The sequence below is a fragment of the Cyclopterus lumpus genome, chromosome 23 (assembly GCF_009769545.1).
Source record: "Cyclopterus lumpus isolate fCycLum1 chromosome 23, fCycLum1.pri, whole genome shotgun sequence".
NCBI classification, from domain to species: Eukaryota; Metazoa; Chordata; class Actinopteri; order Perciformes; family Cyclopteridae; genus Cyclopterus; species Cyclopterus lumpus.
The window spans coordinates 5,907,178-5,928,084 of NC_046988.1; the positions used below are offsets into that span (position 1 = coordinate 5,907,178).

The 20,907-nt window shown below is 44.5% G+C and overlaps 1 protein-coding gene across 8 annotated transcripts in view; it reads left to right on the forward strand.

Annotated features, from left to right (window-relative positions):
- tbc1d22a (TBC1 domain family, member 22a) overlaps window positions 1–18,774 on the forward strand; it is a 98,454-nt gene extending 79,680 nt beyond the window's left edge. For all 8 annotated transcript variants that reach the window (XM_034525954.1, XM_034525957.1, XM_034525956.1 and 5 more), the window contains 2 exons: window positions 589–684; window positions 15,741–18,774. In XM_034525954.1, the coding sequence (XP_034381845.1) occupies window positions 589–684; window positions 15,741–15,869 (225 nt within the window). In that variant the 3' untranslated portion in view covers window positions 15,870–18,774. The remainder of the gene's footprint in view (window positions 1–588; window positions 685–15,740) is intronic.
- Window positions 18,775–20,907: the final 2,133 nt, after the last annotated feature.

Below are 20,907 nucleotides of genomic sequence, written 5' to 3' on the forward strand. Positions count from 1 at the left end.
GAGCGCGCCAGAATGCAATGAGAAAAGCACACGCATTAAAATGCTCTTTTGATATTCCATCCCACCTTTTAAGGGGGCATATATTCCCTATTCACTTACATTTAAAGGCCCTGGTAATTATCCTCCCTCTGATAGGGCTCCGGAGGAAGAAAAAGAAGAACAAAAATGAATAGAACAAGGAAGATCTAATCCTTTGTCTCTCTCGCTCTTTAATTCCCCCGCTCATTGCCGAGTCATAAAAAAAAAAAAAAAAATTAACCGGCAAACATAACGAGGGGCTGAAATGAGAAGAGGGGATTTGTATCTTTCCTTGTCTCCGTCGCCCCGCGAATGTACATTTTCAGGATTGTGACAGATGAATGTTTTATATCCTTCTTTTTGAAAACCTTTTTTTTTTATCTCTCTTCTCCTTCTTTTGGTGCAAATGGCAGACTAAGTACATCATGTAAAAAATGCTTTGCAATCTTAAAATGAAATGTGATGAAAGGCGAGAGCTATCTGAGGTATCCAGAGTGTCTGTTTTAACGTGTGTGTATAATGTTAAACCTGTTGTAAATCAACATTGTAATACCTCTCCTCTCTCGCCAGGCTGAACCTGAGGGCTTCTCCCATTTCCACCTCTACGTGTGTGCCGCTTTCCTGGTGAGGTGGAGGAAAGAGATTCTAGAGGAGAGAGATTTCCAGGTAATGTGCACACAAACGACACAGGGGGCGCCGTTAAGCTTCGTGCGCCCACTTAGCAATGAGGCATGCGCACGTACACATAAATCCATACGCGTTTTCATACCCAGCTGGTGGTTGCTGACGGTGATGTATTGTACATGTCTTCGTATCGATGCAAATGCGTTTCGGTTGTGCGCACAAAAAAAATAATAATCATAATCCAGACCGTGGAGCTGTTCGTGGCCTACATCTCTCTCCATTACCTCCCTGGTCATTAACTGGGAGGTTCAAAAGTCGTTGTGAGTGCATTAGTAGATGACAGTAGACAGCTGCCAGAAGGTGACTTTGGTTGCCAGCTCACTGGGGGACCTGGCTCCTTATCAGTAGCAACACAGTCTAATATGATCACATACAAACCATCAGCTCTGCTCTTTGGCTGCTCTCTTGTTTTGCCTCTTCGGTGTATTTCTTTCTGTCCGCTTTTCCCTCCGTTCCTGTTGCGTTTCTTAACGTTCTTCCTCGTTGGATTATATGATTGCATGGCACCTGTTCTTTCCTCTGCTGTTCCCGAGTCTTGTCACGTCTCCTTTCTTTGCCATCACTCACCGCTAGAAGCGTTTCAAACGGGCGCGATTTGAAGAAGAAAAGAGCAAAGAGGAGATACCAGAAATTGGTTATTACTGATTGTCCGGTTGATCAATACCGATCTCTAAGCTGACGACGACTCCGTACAGATCATTTCCTCCCTTTCACATTCTCACCCGACTAAATGTTTTCTTGAGTGCTAGATATGTGAACTGTGAGGAATTATTTACTGTCAGAGTTTCAAGAAAACATGGAGTATATTTATTGTTTCATAAAGAAAAGGGCTGAGGAAAAAAACAAAACATCTTCAGGTAAAGTGACTTCACCCTGCGCTGCCACTTATTAACAAAGCTATTTTTCTTGACAAATGTGAAAATAACAATATCCCACAGTGTGAGAAAATTGCCATGAATGACACCTTGGATCATAGCAGCATCCCTTGTGACAATTGCCATCATGCTGGTTTTTATGTATTAGAATCCCAGTATTGTGACATTGTTCAGTTACTCGAATGAGAAACGACTCTTCCGATGTCCAGCACATCTGGTTTCTCCTGTCGCTTCTCTCAGGTGGTTACATTGAAGAAAAGAGGGATAAAACCAATACAATTACAGCTTCTACAGCTTCTACAAGGGGGCCACTTCGTTTTTTCTGTCACTCCCACCATGCTACAGAAGGCGTCTTCAAAGACGATTGCAGTCAGAGGGCTGCACATCTGAAGGACCTGTGTTTTAGATGGAGGCCAGTTGATTAAAGCGGATTCAGCCACTGAGTGAGACACTGGAGGCTGTTGGAGTTTGAAGATGAGGCATCAACTGACTCATCTGTTCTTACTGTTATGCTCGTCTTACTCTCTCTTTTTTTTTTTTTTTCCTCAGCCGAGTTCAAATATGATTGGTACTTTTTGTTGGAGCCCATTTCAGATTGAAATTAAAATGGTTATAGGTTTTGTTTTAATGGATTTCTGCTGTTTTTTTAGCTGCGCACACAGACGGGCCTCGCTAACCTTTGTGTGGTTACAGTGTGTCCGCTCTTGCGAGAAAGTGGTTAAAAAAATAAATAATAATAATTATGGAAATGTTCACAATTTGAACACGACTTGGCAGGCATACTGAGATTAGACAGCGCCTGTGGGGGAGTCAACTGTGACAGACTTGAGAAACATTATGAATTCAGGAAGCTCATAAACACCATCCGCTTGAAGACACACAGGTCAGTTTCATTTTTTGCACTCACAAGTATGATAGAGGCTTGTGACTACACATCACTGAAAATACATACATACATACATACATACATACATACATATATATATATATTTATTATCGGTTTCCTCCTTTCTGCTTGTTAGTCATGCTAGCAGTAGTACTCTCTGCTCTGATGTCAGTCAGTCCACCACTTTGGTCCAGAATGAAATGTCAACAACTACTGGTTAGATTGGCATTTTGTGCAGATGTTCATGTTCATCTAGTGCAGCAGGTCACAGTTTTCCCTCATTCAATGAAATGAGTGGCACTTTGTGTTCAGTGCTGATTAGCAAAACCAACATGTTGACCTTTAAGTAATACAAGTATGAGTTAACACTGCCACTGTGTGCATGTTAGCATGCTGGTGTTAGCATTTAGCTCAAAGCACCCGCTGTGAGTACAGCCTCAAAGAGCTGCCAGCATGGCTGCAGATTCAGTTTATTTTGGTTTTAAGAAATGTGTCTCCGCTGTTGGACAAAGTTCAAGTGTTTGAAAACTAAGTCCACAGTGGCTTTCTTCGGCATGTACTCAGGCATACACCCCACTGTCAGTCCAAACTTCTCTGCAGCATTAGTACAGGACTCCAGACTCTGGTGTTCCAAAGGCTCTGTAGATACAGTAGAGGCGAGAGAACTAAGCCCTATTTGAAATATTATTTTATTCCCCTCTATATTTTTCATCACATTTATAAATCTTGTCAGGGTAGTGGACATTCCCAATACCATGAATTCAATCAGTACAACAACCGCAATACACGTTTCTCTTGTCACACTCAGGAGTCTATTTCAAGTTCCCTTCTAAAATCCTTTCACTAATACACACACACACACACACACACACACACGTATACTCAGAAACAGACACAGACAAACGTCATCATAGCATTTGGACCTGTCTGGTATACAATGAGCGCTCATCGCCGATTTGTTGTCTGTACTTAATGCAACACTGGCTCAGTTTGTCTGTGTCGCAGACTGGATTCATATCCTAAATATTCAGATAAAAAATGTAAAATCACACTAAATGTTAGTATCTATTTTCATTGACCTACTAAAGTGAGTGATGGCGTTGTAGGGATTGTGCATGTTAGAAGAAAGTCATTCCTTTTCACAAATTGATCAGCCAAATATAATGAATTATACTATGAACCTTTCTTGAAACAGATTAGCGTCAGTGAGGAAAGAGAAAAAGCATAGATTATTTCTCTTGTCAGCTTTAATTTCAAGAGATTTTTGCCCGGGATCCACTGAGCCTCAGAGTTCAAACGTGGCCTGCCAGGTTCTTAAGGGCCTGTTGAACAGCTCTTATCTCAACATGCTTTATCCAAGAACCCTCACAGCCTCACTTTCCTCTCATGTTTGCCTTTCCTTTCTCCTCCTGTCTTTCTCTGCATCTCTGTCACACTGTTTCTCTCTCGCCGGTATTAATTCCCAGCCGCTCTGTTTTTGCCACTCTCTCTCGCTTTGTCTTCCCGTTTCCCTTCGTCGCTGTCTTACGATCTGTATTTGTTTCTTTCCCACACTTGGCACATACCATTGACATCACGATTACAGGATTTCTGGGGGATGGCAATGTGTGTCAGTCAGTTGGGCCACCTCTTTGGTGCAGTCGGATGTCTGAAATATTAACTTGGCTGGATTGCCATGAAATGATTACAGACATTATGGTCCCCAGAAGACCAAGCATACCGACGTTGGTGATCCTCTGTTTTCTTCTCGGGCCACCGTGAGGTTTTCAGCTGTGTTTTTTTACCGGAAAGTCGAAACAAACGTATAAATGGATACCCTTGACATTTTGTCCAGACATCCGTGGTCCTCAGATGATAACACAGTATCTCCTTGAGTTTTCTTCGACCTGCACAACCAAGTCAAAGTTTTCCCTTACCTAGTGAAATATCTCAACATCTAATAGATGGCTTGCCACAATAATTTGTTCAGATATTTATGGTCCCCAGAGGATAATTCCTGACATGTCCTCTAGTACGACTGTGAGGGTGACATTTTTTTTGTTTTATAATGACGTATCTCGACAACTATTGGACAAATTGCTCTAAAATGTCTTACAAATAGTCCCCAGAGGACGAGGCCTTCTGACTTTGGTAAGTATTTCATAGCACCACCATGGGGTTTACATGTGTGTTTTTAGTGAAATATCTCGACAACTATTACAATGATTACCATGAACTTTCATTAATGCACCTAAAGGGATTTATTGTGAAACATCTTCAACTTTTAAAAGTTTGTGAAACTGTCCAAAGGCAATACGAAGTTGGCAGTCAAAATAACAATCCAACACACGCATTAATAATTTCCCCAAATCAGTCCGGCCTTTTCAGCCTACAACATGCATTCTCACAAACAACATGCTCTTCCATCAAAAATAATAACAGTTTCCAACCTTCTTATCAATCTGCATATTATTACACTGAATGGCTACACCAATTTCCCCAGGCCCGGAGGCTAACTAGATGTGTAGCAGCTAGTTAGCGCAGCACACCATCATTAACGTGTTGTTTTGTGTAATGGATGGAAATTACGGTTTTGATTGAGTTGGGAACCCATGTTCGCTCTGCTGAAATGGTTTGAAATCTAATAATCTAAATTCCACCACTTCTCTAAGCCGTGGCGACACCAGGTTAGAAAGTTACAGGTTAAAACTCACAAATGCAAACGTGGGAGTTGACGAGCAAGTTGTTCCTTCGCGGTCATTTAGTTTGATACATATATAACCCTCTAAAGCCGCTCAACTAATGCAGTGCAGTCACTCCCTCTAATTGTCTTCAATGTAAAATATAGGAATCGGGGAGCGGCAAACTGCCGGCGAGTTTCACGAGGGGGAACGCGAATGATTAATTATTGTAATGGTTTGGATTTAAAAACCCATGCGGAAAGTAATTTCAAAAGCATAATTCGTGCATTGTTATCAGACATAGTAAGTATGACTCTCCTCTCCTGGTTGCGGGAATGTATTGGTTAAGCTGCTAAATGAAAAGCAGGAGGAGTGTGGCACTCCCCGAGCAATCTCCCTTCCACCGTTCCACCTCAACTAGCACACCGCCGCTAACTGCAGGCCCGGGCTGCTTGGAGACATTATGGCGTCCACCAACACACACACACACACACACACACACACACACACACTTATTTATGTCACTCCTAGCTCCTAACACAGTTCTCTCTCTCGCCGTACAATTCTATTCACACATTCACTTTTGAACACACAGCGTAATGGTCAGAGACATTATGCAGGTCTGCTGTTTTTCTTTTAGTAGGGCCAGCCAGCACTGTCAGCGCCATTTCCCATTAGTCCGTGCCACCTGCAGACACCGGCAGGGCCGCTGCAGAGCTGCATTTAAATGGCGATGAGAAACCTCCGCACTCTGGTCCGTAACGCCTGCATTTGTGGAGGCGTACCTCATCCTGGAAATTCGACAATACAGAGCCGTCTGCGTTTTGAAAACCGCTCAGATGCAGCAAACAACCTTGTTTTTCAGCGATATTTTGAAATGGAGTAATAAGACACAACCCAACATTCATGGCAGAGGAGGCTTCTAATCTGGCTTCATCTCAAATGTCAACTTGTTATGAATGCCAGCTTGAAGGGAATCACGGCTCCCTTTGCAAATTTAGTCATTTTGCAATTTGTTTCCAAAGACGTCGCAATTGCAATATTTCCTGCCTCTCGAGCAGGAACTTTTTTTGCGGCTCGTATAAACTACCCTTTGCTTATATTATATATCTTTTCAAATGCCTTTTTTTCAATTTTCCTAAAGTATTCGGCATAAACACATATGATTCAACTCAAGCTCATATGCTTTGAAGTTGGCAGTGATGTGCAGCAGAAGTGCTTGATCACATTTCATCCAGAGTTTAAAGAAAACGGCAGCTACTATATCTATGCACGCGTACTATATCCTCTCTCATATCTCTAATGTCGAATGTTTTTTTTAATGCATCAGAGCACCGTAACATACATAATATAAGCCCCCCCTGTGCTCTTGGTAATGTAAAACTATATTCCATTTTCTAGCATATATTTTACCATATATTAGACCGTTCTCATTAATGTTTACTAAGTGTGACTTGTCTAATATATGAAGTTGATTTAGATTTACCATGTTTGAGGTTATGATATGGTATTTGTGTTTTCTTTTTTACAAGCAGCATGAAAATGAACACATTTGCGTCCATTCACAAACAAAAGCGAGCTCCCATTCGTCAGCATGGATTTGGTGGCATGTCAGTGGAACTTCTTGATCTCGGGCCACCTCTCCGTTTCCCCGAGATTTCATTAGCGAGCGTTGCCGAACAGTCCCCGTCGAGAGGTCCCCCCCCCCCCCCCCCCCCCCCCCCCGCGCGATCGTTGATGTGAGGCCGAGCGTTTATGTGGAAGCAAACCTATTAGCACGGTGTAAATGGAATCTGACTGTCGCTACAGTGTTTCCGCAGACGAGCGGGAGGAGCTGAAGCGAGGAGAGAAAGCGAAAGGGGTGGAAGAGTGAAGGCGGGAGGCCAAGATTTGTTTTCACTTTAATTAATGGTGTGTGAAAAACTGTGGACCTTTTGTAAATGTCAGCGTCTGTCCTCAGATCAGTTACGTGTGGAGAACGCCTTGGGTTAGGCTGCCTCGCCAATGAAGGAAAGGAGGGCACTCCAGAGGAACTGGAGTGTTCTGGAAATGTCAGCACTATTTCAACGCCAGCACTCTGTTGAAGATGAATTCTTATATTCTGTCTAGAATTCCATTTGGGAAATGTTTATTTGCCAGTTAGTTGATTTGAAGTACTTCATTATTATTTTTCTCCTGTAGTGATGGGACAGTGATTGTGTATATTTTATCTGAAGCCTCAGTTAGTAACTGCAGCATCCACACATACAAAGTACCAGAGCCCAAATGACACGGGTTTGGAAAACTGGAAGCCTTATTGGAGCATAAAACAAAACTCCCAATACGGAGACACACAAATAAGTGAATTGGTCCGCCGCTGTCTTTTGCCCTGTTTTCTGTTGGGAGAAAATGGTGTGCAATTAACTTATTTTCAACTTGAAATATGCTAATGTTATGCACATATAATAAATATGTGTGCTTTCCGTGCCACTGCTGCCACTGTACACTGATAAAACCCGTGTCCTAATAAAACGGTCGTCGTGCTTGGCGACAATACTTCTTTTAATGTTTATTTTGGAGGAAACTAAATTCACTCAGTCTAATTATCAGAACAAAGCGTGTCCCTGTCAGGACGCCAGAACAAATGCTTGGGAACTGGAACTCGCTCGGTTTAATCGGGACATCTGGTCGGGAGAAATCCCTTTTCTGAAATGCGTTCTACACGCAACATCGTATTTCTGTCATTCTATGATGTGATATGTTGACAAGACATCAATCATCCCATACGATCTAGGCACCGACGCCTTGATCAGTAACTATTGTATGTATGCGTCTTCAAGGAAATGACTCAATATTTTCGCTAATTAGAGTGTTATGGGCAAACATTGCAGCTTGATCCCTCCTCTGATTAATTCAACATTTCCCTCCCACATTTATTACGATGAAACCTCCTCATAACTTTCTCCGCCTAACTTGTCTGCTATCGAGGAGGCTATCAGGGGTTTGCAGCTTGTCTGATGGATGGCGCCGTACTGAATAGTGTGGAAAGTGAGACGAGGCCACCCCTAGTAAACAACTTTTAATAATCGCCATGCAGATTGAGTGCTGTGCCGATGTGGCCCATGAATCTATTCGTGTCAAAACAATAGGAGGAGGGGGGGGGGGACTTAATATGTTGGAAGTTAATTACGTAGCCCTTTTTATTCTGTGACATCCCTCTTTCATTGCTCTCCTTCTACCTACACGCTCTTCATCACTGACAACTAAAGTTCACCATGAAGCTAACTCGCGTGGGCACGTGCGCTGAATCATTGCTGCGCACGGTTCTGACGACCGAAGCGGCCTCGGAAGGTCGGTCGCGATTAGTCACGGCGTGACGTTGAGGTGTAGTGGGGGGGGGTGGGGTGGGGGAAATGTACGTGAGTGTGTTTGTGCTGCACCGTTGTTTATTCGCAGCGCCGTGGAGACGGGTTGATCAGTGCACGCGAGCCCAAGTTTGCCGTTGCCAGGAGACTCTGAGAAAAGTCTCTTTATCAGCTCCGGGTAATCGTGTGTGGGATGATTAGCTTTCGGTCTGAGTTTTCTCATCACCGACCTCATCGGTGGCTGAGGTTTATCCACAAAAGAGAGGGAAATAGAGATAGGAAGAGTTTGGGGGCCTAAAGATAACAGAATAACAGTAGATGTTCTGTCAGCCCATAAGCCAACTGCATGCTCCCCTGCTCGACTCAGTTAAGACACAAAAATGCCAAATAAACAGCAATATCGAGCCGCTTGTGAGGAATAAACTGCAGCAGCAGGAGGGAGGAATAGATTCTTTTAAGAAAAAGAGGGGGGGGGGAGATGATTTGAGGAATGGGCTGGGTCATGAACTGAGACATAAATATTGTATTTTTGATTTAAATGAGAACCGAGGCATTTCTGCCCCTGGTTGTTTGTTTTTTTACCAGGGATCATGAACTGTTGATGAGGGTGGCATTAAACTTTCTAAACTTGGCAGTGGGTGACGGCTGGAGTACAACTGTTGAGGCACTATATTTCATTTTGAAGAATCTAGCATGTTAAAGTCCCTACGGCCTCTTCGCGCCCGACCGCCCATTGTGCGTTCGCATAGACGATGCTTTGCGGCGCAGCAATCAGTGTGACGCTCGGCAGGCCCGGGCTGAGGTAGTTTAGCGTGTTTTAAACGGTGTGAAAACACGAGTGTTCGGGTGGTGACGACGCAAGCAATGAGGCCAAATGGTTAATTATCGACTCGCTCCTGAACTTTAAAGTTTTCTGCGTGCCGAAGAGCGGAGCGGCTCAAGCAGAGTGAAATATTATTATTAGACCTTTATTTAACCAGGTAAAATCAATTGAGAACCAATTCTCATTTTTAATGATGACCTGGCCAAGAGGCAGGAGCACAGTCCAGACAACACAGATACAATACAGACAAACACATGAGAAAATGGCTAAAAACAATATAGGTAAATTAATAAACACTATGTACAAAAAAAAAAAAAAGGCGGCTTACTGGATGTTCTTTGTAAAAATGTAAGAGAGAGAGAGAGATGGCTAAATATCACCGTGAAGGCTTTGATACACAGAGTGAACCACAGACGACTGTTTCAGGACTCGGATTGCTTCTGGCTGCATTCTTTCCAGAGGTTGTGAACCTGTCAGAACAGGTGCAGGTGGCTGCCAGCAAAAACAATCAGTTATTTTTCTATTTACTTTTTTTTCCCCCCAGTTTTAATTAAGACCATTAAAATACATAATTCGATGGGTTGTCAGTTGGAGTATCAAAACGATAAGCTAAACTCTGAACGCCCACGTTGTTTGTTCCGTGCGTACTCCGAGCTTTCAACCAATCTGTCATCCAATCTCATTTACACTCCCACAGTATTTTCATGACCAAAGGTTGTACCCACAGCCCACATGTACCCTTATCCCTTTTGCACATTCCGGGACTGATGTTGAACTGCTGCTCAACTTGATAAGATATACTAAAAGATGTACTAAATCAGTGTCTGTTAACGCATTAGTCACCGCGTTTCATTACTAATTATGCTCTCGCCCATCAATCTATTGGTCGGGGATGCGATGGGTTTATGAAATGCTGGTTTTGTATCTGTTTCTGCAACATTTTGCCTCTGTGACTGGAAATATGCACGTGAACTTAGGTCTGAAGTTGAAGATCCAATACCCTTTCAAAATGCTACATGCATACGTGCAAGACTGTGAGCTGAATAACTCGCAGCCAAGTGGATGATTTCTGTATGAACACTGATAACCCATTAATGGACCAATGGCATACATCTGTACTGTGCGTTGGGTTTTTGGGATGTGGCTCGGCGCTGTGAAAACAGGCGAGAAGCTGCACTGTCTCCTATAAATGTTCTTTAAACGGCTTCAACCACCTCTCTCGTCCCAGGAAAAAAAATGACAAGAACGGGAAACTCCCCCCCCCCCCCCCCCCCCCCCCCCCAGAGAGGCCGCCGGTTGACACGGCCGAGACGAAAAACAGGCGAGGTGTGAATGTGTGTCTCTGTTTTCTGTCTGAAAGGTCCACGGAGACAACAAGACAAAACGGGTTTTACCGCTGCTGATTAAACTGTGGTAAAGTAATGCCATACATGAACGGAAATTGGGTTATAGGCATCAACGTGTATCTTGTGTACTTGTTGTCATTCACTTTCTTTTTGTTTTAATTAAATAAGTATTTCATCAAATTGCAGAAGCTTTTGGAACGACTGGCGGTAAACACATCGTGCTACGGGTGATTAAATAACTATTTCATACCGGTTCCGTTATCTGACGAGGGAAAACGCAACGGCATGTTAATTGAAACGGCGCTATATAAATAATTGTTTTCTGCATAGGGGACTAAAGGAAGCTAACGGGCTGCCACTCGGCAGAGTGACGGGTGTGGCGGCAAAGCTACCGACGCAACATCGTCTTATCTTCTGAGACGGTGGACATTTTATATGAGGGTCTAAGAAGCACGCCGGTTTACCTGCGTGAAGCCGTGTGTGGCAGTGATACTGTGGCACGCGCCGTGCCGCGCGGCTCGAGGTGCGGCTTTCTGCCACCGGCATATGAATCCGCCGAACGTTTCCCCGGCCAAACTTTTTCACAAGACAACGTGGCTGTGCCATCCTACGCCTGCCTGCGCACGCTCCGGTGCCCCGCTACCCACATTAGCACCCACTGTTTGCCAGAGTGCCCATTTTGTGTAATTACACGAACTACAGCAAGCTAATGGCCCTGACTGAGCCGTGCCTAGGCCCATTACACCTCAGGGTGCTGCAAAACACCATTACCGCCATCCAGCAGCCCGCGTTGTTTGTGCACGTAGGTGACGAGGCCCGTGTGCGAGCGACCCTCATCTCCATGCGTGCGCCCATGCTGGTTGAAGGAGAGTCGGTGGTGGAATAATACAAAGGGACGCACGCGGGCGGGTTTCCATTTCTCCGTGTCTGTTGGTGAGCTCGTAAGCGACACACCGGTCATCTCGTCTCCCCCCCCCACCCCCCTGTTCATTTCTCCAGGGCTTTCGTGGGGGAGGCATAGTTGATGATGGCGAAGCACCTCTCAGGACTTTGGTCAGTCATCGTACACACTTCACTTAGCACCATCTCATTCTGCCAGCAAATAGGCCATTTGGTTCACAGGGAGAGTGGGCTTTGATTGTGTGTTTTGTGTGCGCGTGTGTAATCATCAGAAGACACCATTACAGCCGATGGCCTCCGCCGCTGCGTTAACGCTATCGTCCGTCAGCTCGGCTCTGCCTCGGGTCATTGTGCGCCTTGTTGTTTTACTTCCTCCACTCCCACGCCGTGTTCCCACCGAGTGAGTCGGCAGCTCTTATTAACTGAGGTGGAAGATTTCACCACTGAACATGTGTGGCTTCGCAAATTGTGAAGCGGGAGGGGGAGGTATTAACTTGGTCAGATGTAGGTTAACACAATAACCGTACGCACGGCAAGCGCATCTCAGTCGACAGCTGTCTCTGAGTATTTATTCCGTTATCCCGTTCACTTTTTTTGAAGCCTGAGCACTCACTCTATTGACAATCTGCTTTCCCCTCACTATCGATACCCATTAACCACTTTAAGCCTTGCCAAGCTTAGGAGATGGAGAGCTGATTGCCTTCCTTTTGTAGCCGACTGTATACAGTAATGGTGGATCAATGTGTTAGTACTGTGGGATAAATGGGTATTCATGCCCGAATGAACACAAGATCGCCACGCCACACACACACACACACACACACACACACACACACACACTCTCTTAACAAGGATACCTATATAAACGCCTTACACACCTAGAGTGCACATACACGCACATTTCTGTCTCCTTTTTCTGTCGCGCTTAACTATCATGTGATTTATTCCTAATACCCACACACACACCGTAGCACCTTTACTACCCACAAGCTAAGCATACGTTGACTCGTGGCCTCTTAGCGAGGACTGTTGCAACTTATCCATCTCTCTGCTGTGGAGGTTTTATACATGAGCTCTGGCTGCCAGCTGTTCTTGTTTATATCAGACAAGGGCCTAGCTAGTAGCCGTCTCTCACGTCATGCAACGACTTTTTTGCGGCTTGATACAAAAAGCAGAATTCGCTTGTCATTCCCCACGTCTAATCCAGTGTTTCCCATTCATTTCCTGGGGTCCGCCACAGCTTCTTAATGGGACAGGACGGGGGCTCCCAGTGCAACTGTCTGCAGCGTGTGGCTTTTCTTTGCTGTCATCACCGCTCATATTTACACAGCCACTGTGTTTCACCGAGGAAAAACATTCTAGCCTGCAGTGCAACCGATTGATGCAGTTAACATTACAATGTGAAAGTGATTGCCCTTATACAGATGTCATGACACAAAGTAATGTACAATAAGAAGATGTACATTTTTTTTTAGTAGTACTTTGAGTGAATTACCCTTACTGTTGCTGTCTAAAATACACAAGCCAACATTTCCCTTGTTTCAAAGGTTTGCTTTAAAACAGCATCCTAATTGTCTCATTCGCCTGTTAAAGCTCCACAGAATCCAAGCCTTCAAAAATGAATACAATAAAATGAAGAAAACAGGACTCTTTTAGTGTCGCGATGCTCCTCAACATATATCATGTTTACTACAAGTCATGTGTATTTAGGATACAGTGTTGTTATTCCATAGGGAAGGGGGGGATTCCTGAAGAGCCTGCGGCAGTGAAGTACAGTTGGGGAGGCACATGGTGTGTAGCCCCAGGCATCCAGGACCCACCGGGGCTATGTACAGAGTACTTACCATTCACATAAATACATAACACACATGGGCCACATGTGATCGAACTAATTATAGTATGAACGCGTCTCTTCTTCTTCTTTTGAACCTGCTCCCTCTTTGTTCCAACTAAATTATATAAATGTTATTTGTATTCAGCTCAATGTGCCTGACAGATGCTCAACGGGGGCTTTTATGTGTGTTTTCTTGAGCATCTGGTTGTTGTCACGTGAGCAGACGTAACATAATCATAAATACGCAACACGTGAACCCGCCCGTGTTGACACGCGGCCCTTTAGCTGTGAGCAACGATGTTGCATTTTGTGTGTGCGTGTGTGTGTGTGTGTGTGAGAGAGTGAGATGAAAGGGGGGGGGGGGGGTCTAATAGTGATGCTCTATTGAATACAGATGAAAGACAGGCGAGCTGAATTCTGATCAGGCTGTCTCTTCTCCTTCCTCCGCTCCATCCCTCACAGCGAGGGAGAATTGCGTCTTTCCGAACCAAAAGGAGGATGTTATAAGTCCAGCCCTTTCAAAGTCAAGGTCCAGGTCTCCTTCTCCTTCTCCTATTGCATTTTTGAAAGTGCAGAATTAACAAGCAGCTGGATTTTGATGGTCAGTTCAAGCCGTGCTCGCTTATCGCCAGTTACCAACAAAATCATCACTCATCAAAGCTACTCTTTCGCTTCGGACAAAGAGCGACATCTCAACATTTAGTATGTGTGAAACCTGAGAGCCACCTTCAGAGTGCAGAGATGAAACGCAGCTGCGGCCTAAATCTGTGAAATCTGGCCAGGATGGCAGATTTTAACTTAATTAGTTGGAGGAAAACTTGAACTTTTCTACCCTCCCTCAGAAATGCAAATGCTTTTTGTTGAGAAGTCATCAGGGTCGTCTCACCGGCTCATTAAAAACGTGCGAGGAAGGGGAAACAATTTATGGAGCCAAACACCATCAATTAAATACGTAGGAGGGTAAAGTAATATGGAAAAGGGGGCGTCGCCGTAGTGAAACTATACAGTTTTGTGTAGGTTGACTTTCACAGCAGTTGTGGAAAGATGAGTGTGGGATTGTAATTTACTTTGACACCGACACGGAGGTAAAGAAAGGATTCTTTTACCACTCAAATACGTCGACCAGTGTTGAAATACTTTCTGTAAGGGGGGGAGAGTCGACGCCAGGAGACCACACGAGACTTGTCCTTTTCGATGTGATTATCAACACCGTGATTGGTTGTAAACCCTGTTGTCACGGCATTGATTTCAGCCATGATGTCGAAAGCTCCCAGTACACTGATCCACAGGACGCACGCACACAGACACACACACACGCACACAGACACACACACACACACACACACACACACACACACACACACACACACAGACAGATTCAGTCTGTCACCCTGCTAACCAGTCTCATTCTGCTTTGTGAGAGAGGTATTAGATGGCGAGATTAAACTTACGTGTGTGTGTGTGTGTGTGTTGCTGTTGTCTGTCTTCTCAGTAACATAGTAAAGTAGAGAACAAGAATCTGGGGGAAGGCTCGAGCTCCACAGAATTGTACTCTGTCTTTCCTGATTCCCTATTTTATTTTATTTTTTCACCTCTTTATCTTCTTTCTCTCTCACAGCTGTTATTAAAGCTCTTTGACTGAGTTAATAACATCGGTGTCACACTCGGACACCCAGGAAGAGGCAGAAAGCAAGTGGAACAGTGTCTGCTACACTGGCATTACCCCCGAAGGGTGTATTTCGTGGGATCCCAAATGCAACTGCAGCTTGTAATAAGCCTGTAGACGCATTTAGGTAGTTTAACATGGTTTTGGGCTAGTTTTCAAATAAAAGTATGCATGTGGCCACATTCATACCCGGTTATTAGCATGCGATCTGTATCTGGCTCCGTTCCACAGATACTGACATCTGATCACGGGCCTTTTAACCTGGTGTTGGTTAGCGGTCTAACACACGTTGAATGCTGCAGTCCTTTCTAACCTTTTAACAAAGTGTCAATCTGAAACAGAAACACCGGACAAATGTGTTGCATTGGATTACATTTCAATGACAGAGAGAGAGATTCTGTGGGGAAGAACACTGTAGTGAAAACACATGTTCAAATCAAACTTGATTATTTTGTCCATTTATGTTTTTGGTCGTTTGATCATCAAATGTAAGAAAATAGTGGAAAAAGGGCCGTTGCAATTCTCCAGAGCGCGAGGTCACATCTTCAACTGTCCACATTACAAAACCTAATGATATTCAATTTAGTGTGATGAAAAGAGAAATCATCACATTAGAGAAGCAGCAAATGTTTGGCAAATTACTTTCATTATCAAAATAATAATAGCTCTAATTGTAATCATTTTTTTTCTTCTTCCCCCAACAGGGTCTGATGATCCTCCTGCAGAACCTTCCCACGATGCACTGGGGCAATGAGGAAGTGAGCGTACTGCTGGCTGAAGCCTACAGGTTGAAGTTTGCCTTTGCTGACGCACCCAACCACTACAAGAGATGATGGGCGTGGCTCTCTGCAGCTGCTCCCCCCCCTCCTGCCGCTCTTCCTCCTCCTCCTCCTCCTCCTCCTCCTCCTCCTCCTCCTCCTCCTCTTATTCCTCCTCGCCTGCCCCTGCATTTGTCTACTGAACTACGAGGCCTCTATTCCTACGGGAAAGGACCTCCCCTTTTCTTAACCTCCCTTTCCCACGTTGCCCAACGGGCCTTTCAGTTACTAAGAGATTTGAATCAACCGACGGCCGAGAGGACGCGCGGCGTAGCATTTTAACACGACGACGTGGAGCCTTTTTAAAAGTTATTTTTCTCTGATGTGCACTCCTTCAGTTCGGGGGCAGAACCTTCTTCATCACTGATGACCACGACTTTTTATTTTTGTATAATTCTTTTGTCGGAGTTTGGTCCGCTCAAGCTGACTCCCTCTAGAGGACGACCTCAGCACCGCCGGGAGTTTAGTCTGGATGGCAATACATTGAGTTGTGTCTCCCGAGGCCAAAGTGTGTCTATTTTTGTTGTTGTTGCAAAAGACAAAGAACGAGGGCCAAAGGGCATTGCACTAGATGGTTTACATATCTGAGCCCGCTCTCCGGGTCACAACACCACCTGGAAGAACACGACCTCCCCTGTTTTCCTTTCCTTTTTTCTCCTCCTCCTCCTGCTGCTGCTGCTGCTGCTACGTGACAGGAGTGACACAGTTTGTTTTCCTTCTCAACAAAACTGCCCCACTAGAACTTTACACACACAGAGAGAGAGAGATTGTCTGTGAGGGGAAACATGACTCCCTCCTTCTACAAACCATAAATACCAACTCAATCTGCTGCGACATCGCGGTGTAACAGTGGTGAGAGGCTAGTGAGCCATTTGGCTACTTATCCCCGCTGACCCAAACCCAGGACTACCTGAAAATGAAAAACATGCACACACCCGTATGGGGTCAAATTCAAACTTATCTCACCAAAAGCTCAATTTAGAAAATTCACACACAAAAAAATGTAAAGTGTTTCTTCACAGGGTTTTTTTTTTAAGCAGAGTTCCAAATTAACAATTGTTCCTTAATTAAGAAGCATACTGTCTTTGTTTACTCTCCCTTCCTCTCCATCTGTCTTTTGGGCCGCGTCTTCGTGGGTGCACAAAAGAAAGGAAGAAAAAAAACCCTGCAGCCTTCCAATATGTTGTCTGTGAGTTTTGGTGAAGGCGCAAACGAGTCTTTGATATTTCGCTGGGAATTTGTTTCAGGAGTCGCTCATCGGAGCGTTTTGCGGATTCCAACAGTAAGCCCAGATGAAATGTGTGAAGTGGCGGTGCATCGGTTACAGAATGAGTCCAAATATAACAATATAACAACAAAAGGGACTTCCATTTAAAAAAGAAAAAGGTAAAAACACACGACTTTGGTCTTCAACCCAAGATTTGGTGAGAGAACAGCAGTAAGGCCCAATAAATCATGTGTTTCCATATTCTGCAACAGGTAATCAGGGTGTAGATGAGTCCGCCAATGCCCGCCCCCCCTTCTCCCAACTGGTCTAGCAAAATTAGTCTGATTTTAACATTTTCAAAATGCATCTTTCCTTCACAAAGGGACGAACGCGTTGCTGTTAATAGAACTAAACGAGGTGGAGCGGAACCATGTCTTTAAAACGTGACAGAAACATGACTCACCCTTTGTAATGTAAAATACCTTTGCATATAACGAGCGGCACAGAAATGAACAAAAGCAGCAGGTGCATTGAACCAGAAGCTGATTGTTCCCTCGCGTCACGCCGTCTGTCTCCTTGTCTTTGCTGCTCCGTTCATGTGGAGCACATAGGACGTCTTACCCAGAGTCACTAGCACCATATTGGTGTAATGTTGGGAGGAGTGTGTTAAGGGATGGTGTGTGTGTGTGTTGAAGGGGGGGGGGGGTAAATCAGACTCTCGTGACACAACACAGAGCTGTTAACGTCTGGAGTCCCCTCCTCGCGTCTCCGCCAGGATCCATTATTGTCACCCCGGAGACGGTGTGTGAAGGAGAGAGAGGGGATGGGGGCGGGGGCTGTTTCTTTTTGAAGTTTCAGCACTTTTTTTCTGTGAGAGCTGTCAGTCATTGATCACACCTAGGATACCATTTTATTTTATTTTACTCAATCCGCACCAGTTTCACCAGCCTCCCTCATCTCCCATGCTCTCTGACAAGGAAACACTGCACTTCATTTTAAAGTCTACAGCCTTTTCTCTCTCTCTCTCCCCCCCCCCCTCCCTCTCTTTTTATATGAGATTTATTCTTTCAATCGGCGCGTTTTAAAACATTTGTCTTCGGTTTTTGGTTCTTATTTTTTTTTATGCTGTTTACATGACACGCCTATTAAGTTGTGCCTGACTCTGGATACATGAGCGAACGTGGAAGGATTTACATTTTTCTTTGGAAGAAATAGTATGACATTTTGCATTTGCTGTGAAAAGACCAGACAGAGATGTGTGTGTGTGTGTGTGTGTGTGTGTGTGTGTGTGTGTGTGTGTTTGTTTGTGTGTGTGTGTGTGTCGCCAACATGAACATTTTGATAATTCTCTGGGCTTTTTAAGAGCTCAAACTTGATGGTACACCTCCCCTGAATGGCGATTGTAAGTAGGAACAGCCGGCCTGTCAGCCTTTGGGTTTCTCCACTTGTTGAAGCAGTGTGTGTGTGTGTGTGTGTGTGTAGTCTGTAGTGAGGTGGTGTTTCTTTTTTTTTTTGCCTTTCCAAAACCAAAAACACGAGTAAAGAAAAGTGTAAGGAAGCTCTAGCTTACTACTGAGCTCCTGTCACATCATTAGCTAACGACATTAGTTTGTGCGGTTACAGGTTATGTATATAAAAAAAGGGGTACGCCTGTGTGTTTGTGAATCACGGGCACAAAGGGTAGACTTGAGCCCCCACCCCCCCCCCCCCCCCCCCCCCTCGAATCATTAGAGAGTTTATCTATCTTTGCTGTAACGACATATTGCAGTAATTCCCCAATCACAAGACGTAGCTGCCTGCTTTGTGAAAAGAGATGGTTTAATAAACGAACACACATTCACACGATGCTACCGATCTCAAATCAGCCGGCCCGTAACCCACAGTCTCCCCACACACACACACACGCACACACATCTCCATGGTGATGAAGGCCCAGGTTGTATTTGGCTGGAGCCCGTTTTTCTATTGGCACACACACACAGGCAAGCTTCAAACATTATTTGGAGGGTATCCTTAAGTAACATTCTCAGCTGCTTTCATTTCTTTTTTCGCTCTACTTCTCAAGACATGAAAATATGTTTATGAAAACCCAACTGAAAAAAAAAAAAATCCTCCCTCCATGTCTTTTGCCTCTTGAGTACTCAGAGAAAAAAAAAATCTAATAATACTAGTGTGTGGGCGACAGGAGTCGTGGTTCTCGAATTTAAAAATGTGTACAGAGAAGATTTTGAAACATAAATCTGTAAATAGAAAGTGTAAATAAATCCTATATATGACAAAATTGCTTTGAATAAGGCGTCATGCTGTGTATTTGTGTCTTCTTGGTGTGTGTGTGTGTGTGTGTGTGTGTGTGTGTGTGTGTGTGTGTGTGTGTGTGTGTGTGTGTGTGTGTGTGTGTGTGTGTGTGTGTGTGTGTGTGTGTGTGTGTGTGTGTGTGTGTGTGTGTGTGTGTGTGTGTGTGTGTGTGTGTGTGTGTGTGTGTGCATGCGTGAGATATTTCAATGCTCCCAGAGTGACGTTCTTGAATACGCTGATAATAAAGAAACAATGCAGATGCGTGTCTGCGCATGCATTAGCTGTGCTGCGGCTAACAGCTGCGCTAATGTGCCACATGCAGCTAATTGTATCCGACGTCTTCACTCACGTATCCCATATACACGGTGTAACAGGTAAACACTTCCTGATCCCCCGGAGGAAATGGCAGCACAAGCTTGGTTAATGAGATATATCTCTCTGTCTCGCTGTCTCTGTCTCTCTCTCTCTCTCTCTCTGACTGTCTGTCTGTGTGTGTGCATGAGTGTGATTCAGAGGACACGAGGCAGACAAAAACCAGAGCTAGGCTGCATTCGCGCGTGCGTGCGTGCGTGCGCGCGCAAGCAGCAGCAGCCCACAGTAGAAGCTCCCGCGCTCTCGTTAGGCTGACTGATGTTTATACAGGCAGCCAATTATGGAGTGCCGGTCACTGAGGACTCCAGTCACTTTGTGGGAAATTAAAAATACATTAAAACCAACAATGGTCACAGGAAAGCTCTCGCACACGCACATTTACACACACACTATTGTGTGAAGAAAGATGAAAGCGGTGCCAACAAAGGACCAGCTGGAGCACACTATGAAGCCAAAACATATAAAATATAGATATAGTGCAAATATTAGCAAAATCCACTGGTTTCCTCTCGGCCATTTTCCTCTGCATATTTATTTTTGAAACTGTTTGTACAATATGTTGCTGTTCTAGTATCAGCCTTCCGATGCCCTTCTAACTCCCCCGCTGCACGGGCCTGTAAACCACCACTTGTCTCATCGGGGGCTCACGCTGGCAAGTGTTGGATGATTCTGGGATCACGAAGGCGCAAATGTCGATATTTCTTTTTGCAAATCGAAATCCATTTCCAGATTCAATTTCTGAAGGAGAGGAGCTTGCTCGGCAACGGCGTTATTGTCACAATGAGGGATAACGCGCAGATTGAGGATGTCTCTGGAGAGGATTTCAGATGCACTGCGGAGGAACTGGCAACTGTGATCAATTTCATGTTTGTGCCGAGGCAAACGGAGGAGAGCAGACGCGTCGGGCGGTGAATGCAAAATGACTCCTGGCTGCTTATTTAATGTTTTAAAGTCGACACAATATATATATATATATATATATATATATATATATATACGCATATACGCTGTGATGCCATCTTTATACCATTTCCATCCCCTCAAGTCATATAAGTGAGTGCGTCTGTAAGGACTAAACTACTGCTTCGTGAGAGGTCAAAGGTCATCAGGTTAACAACTATGGGGGTACCACTTTCTTCATTTGGAGAACGATTCCCATCTCTGCGAGACTTTGGCAAA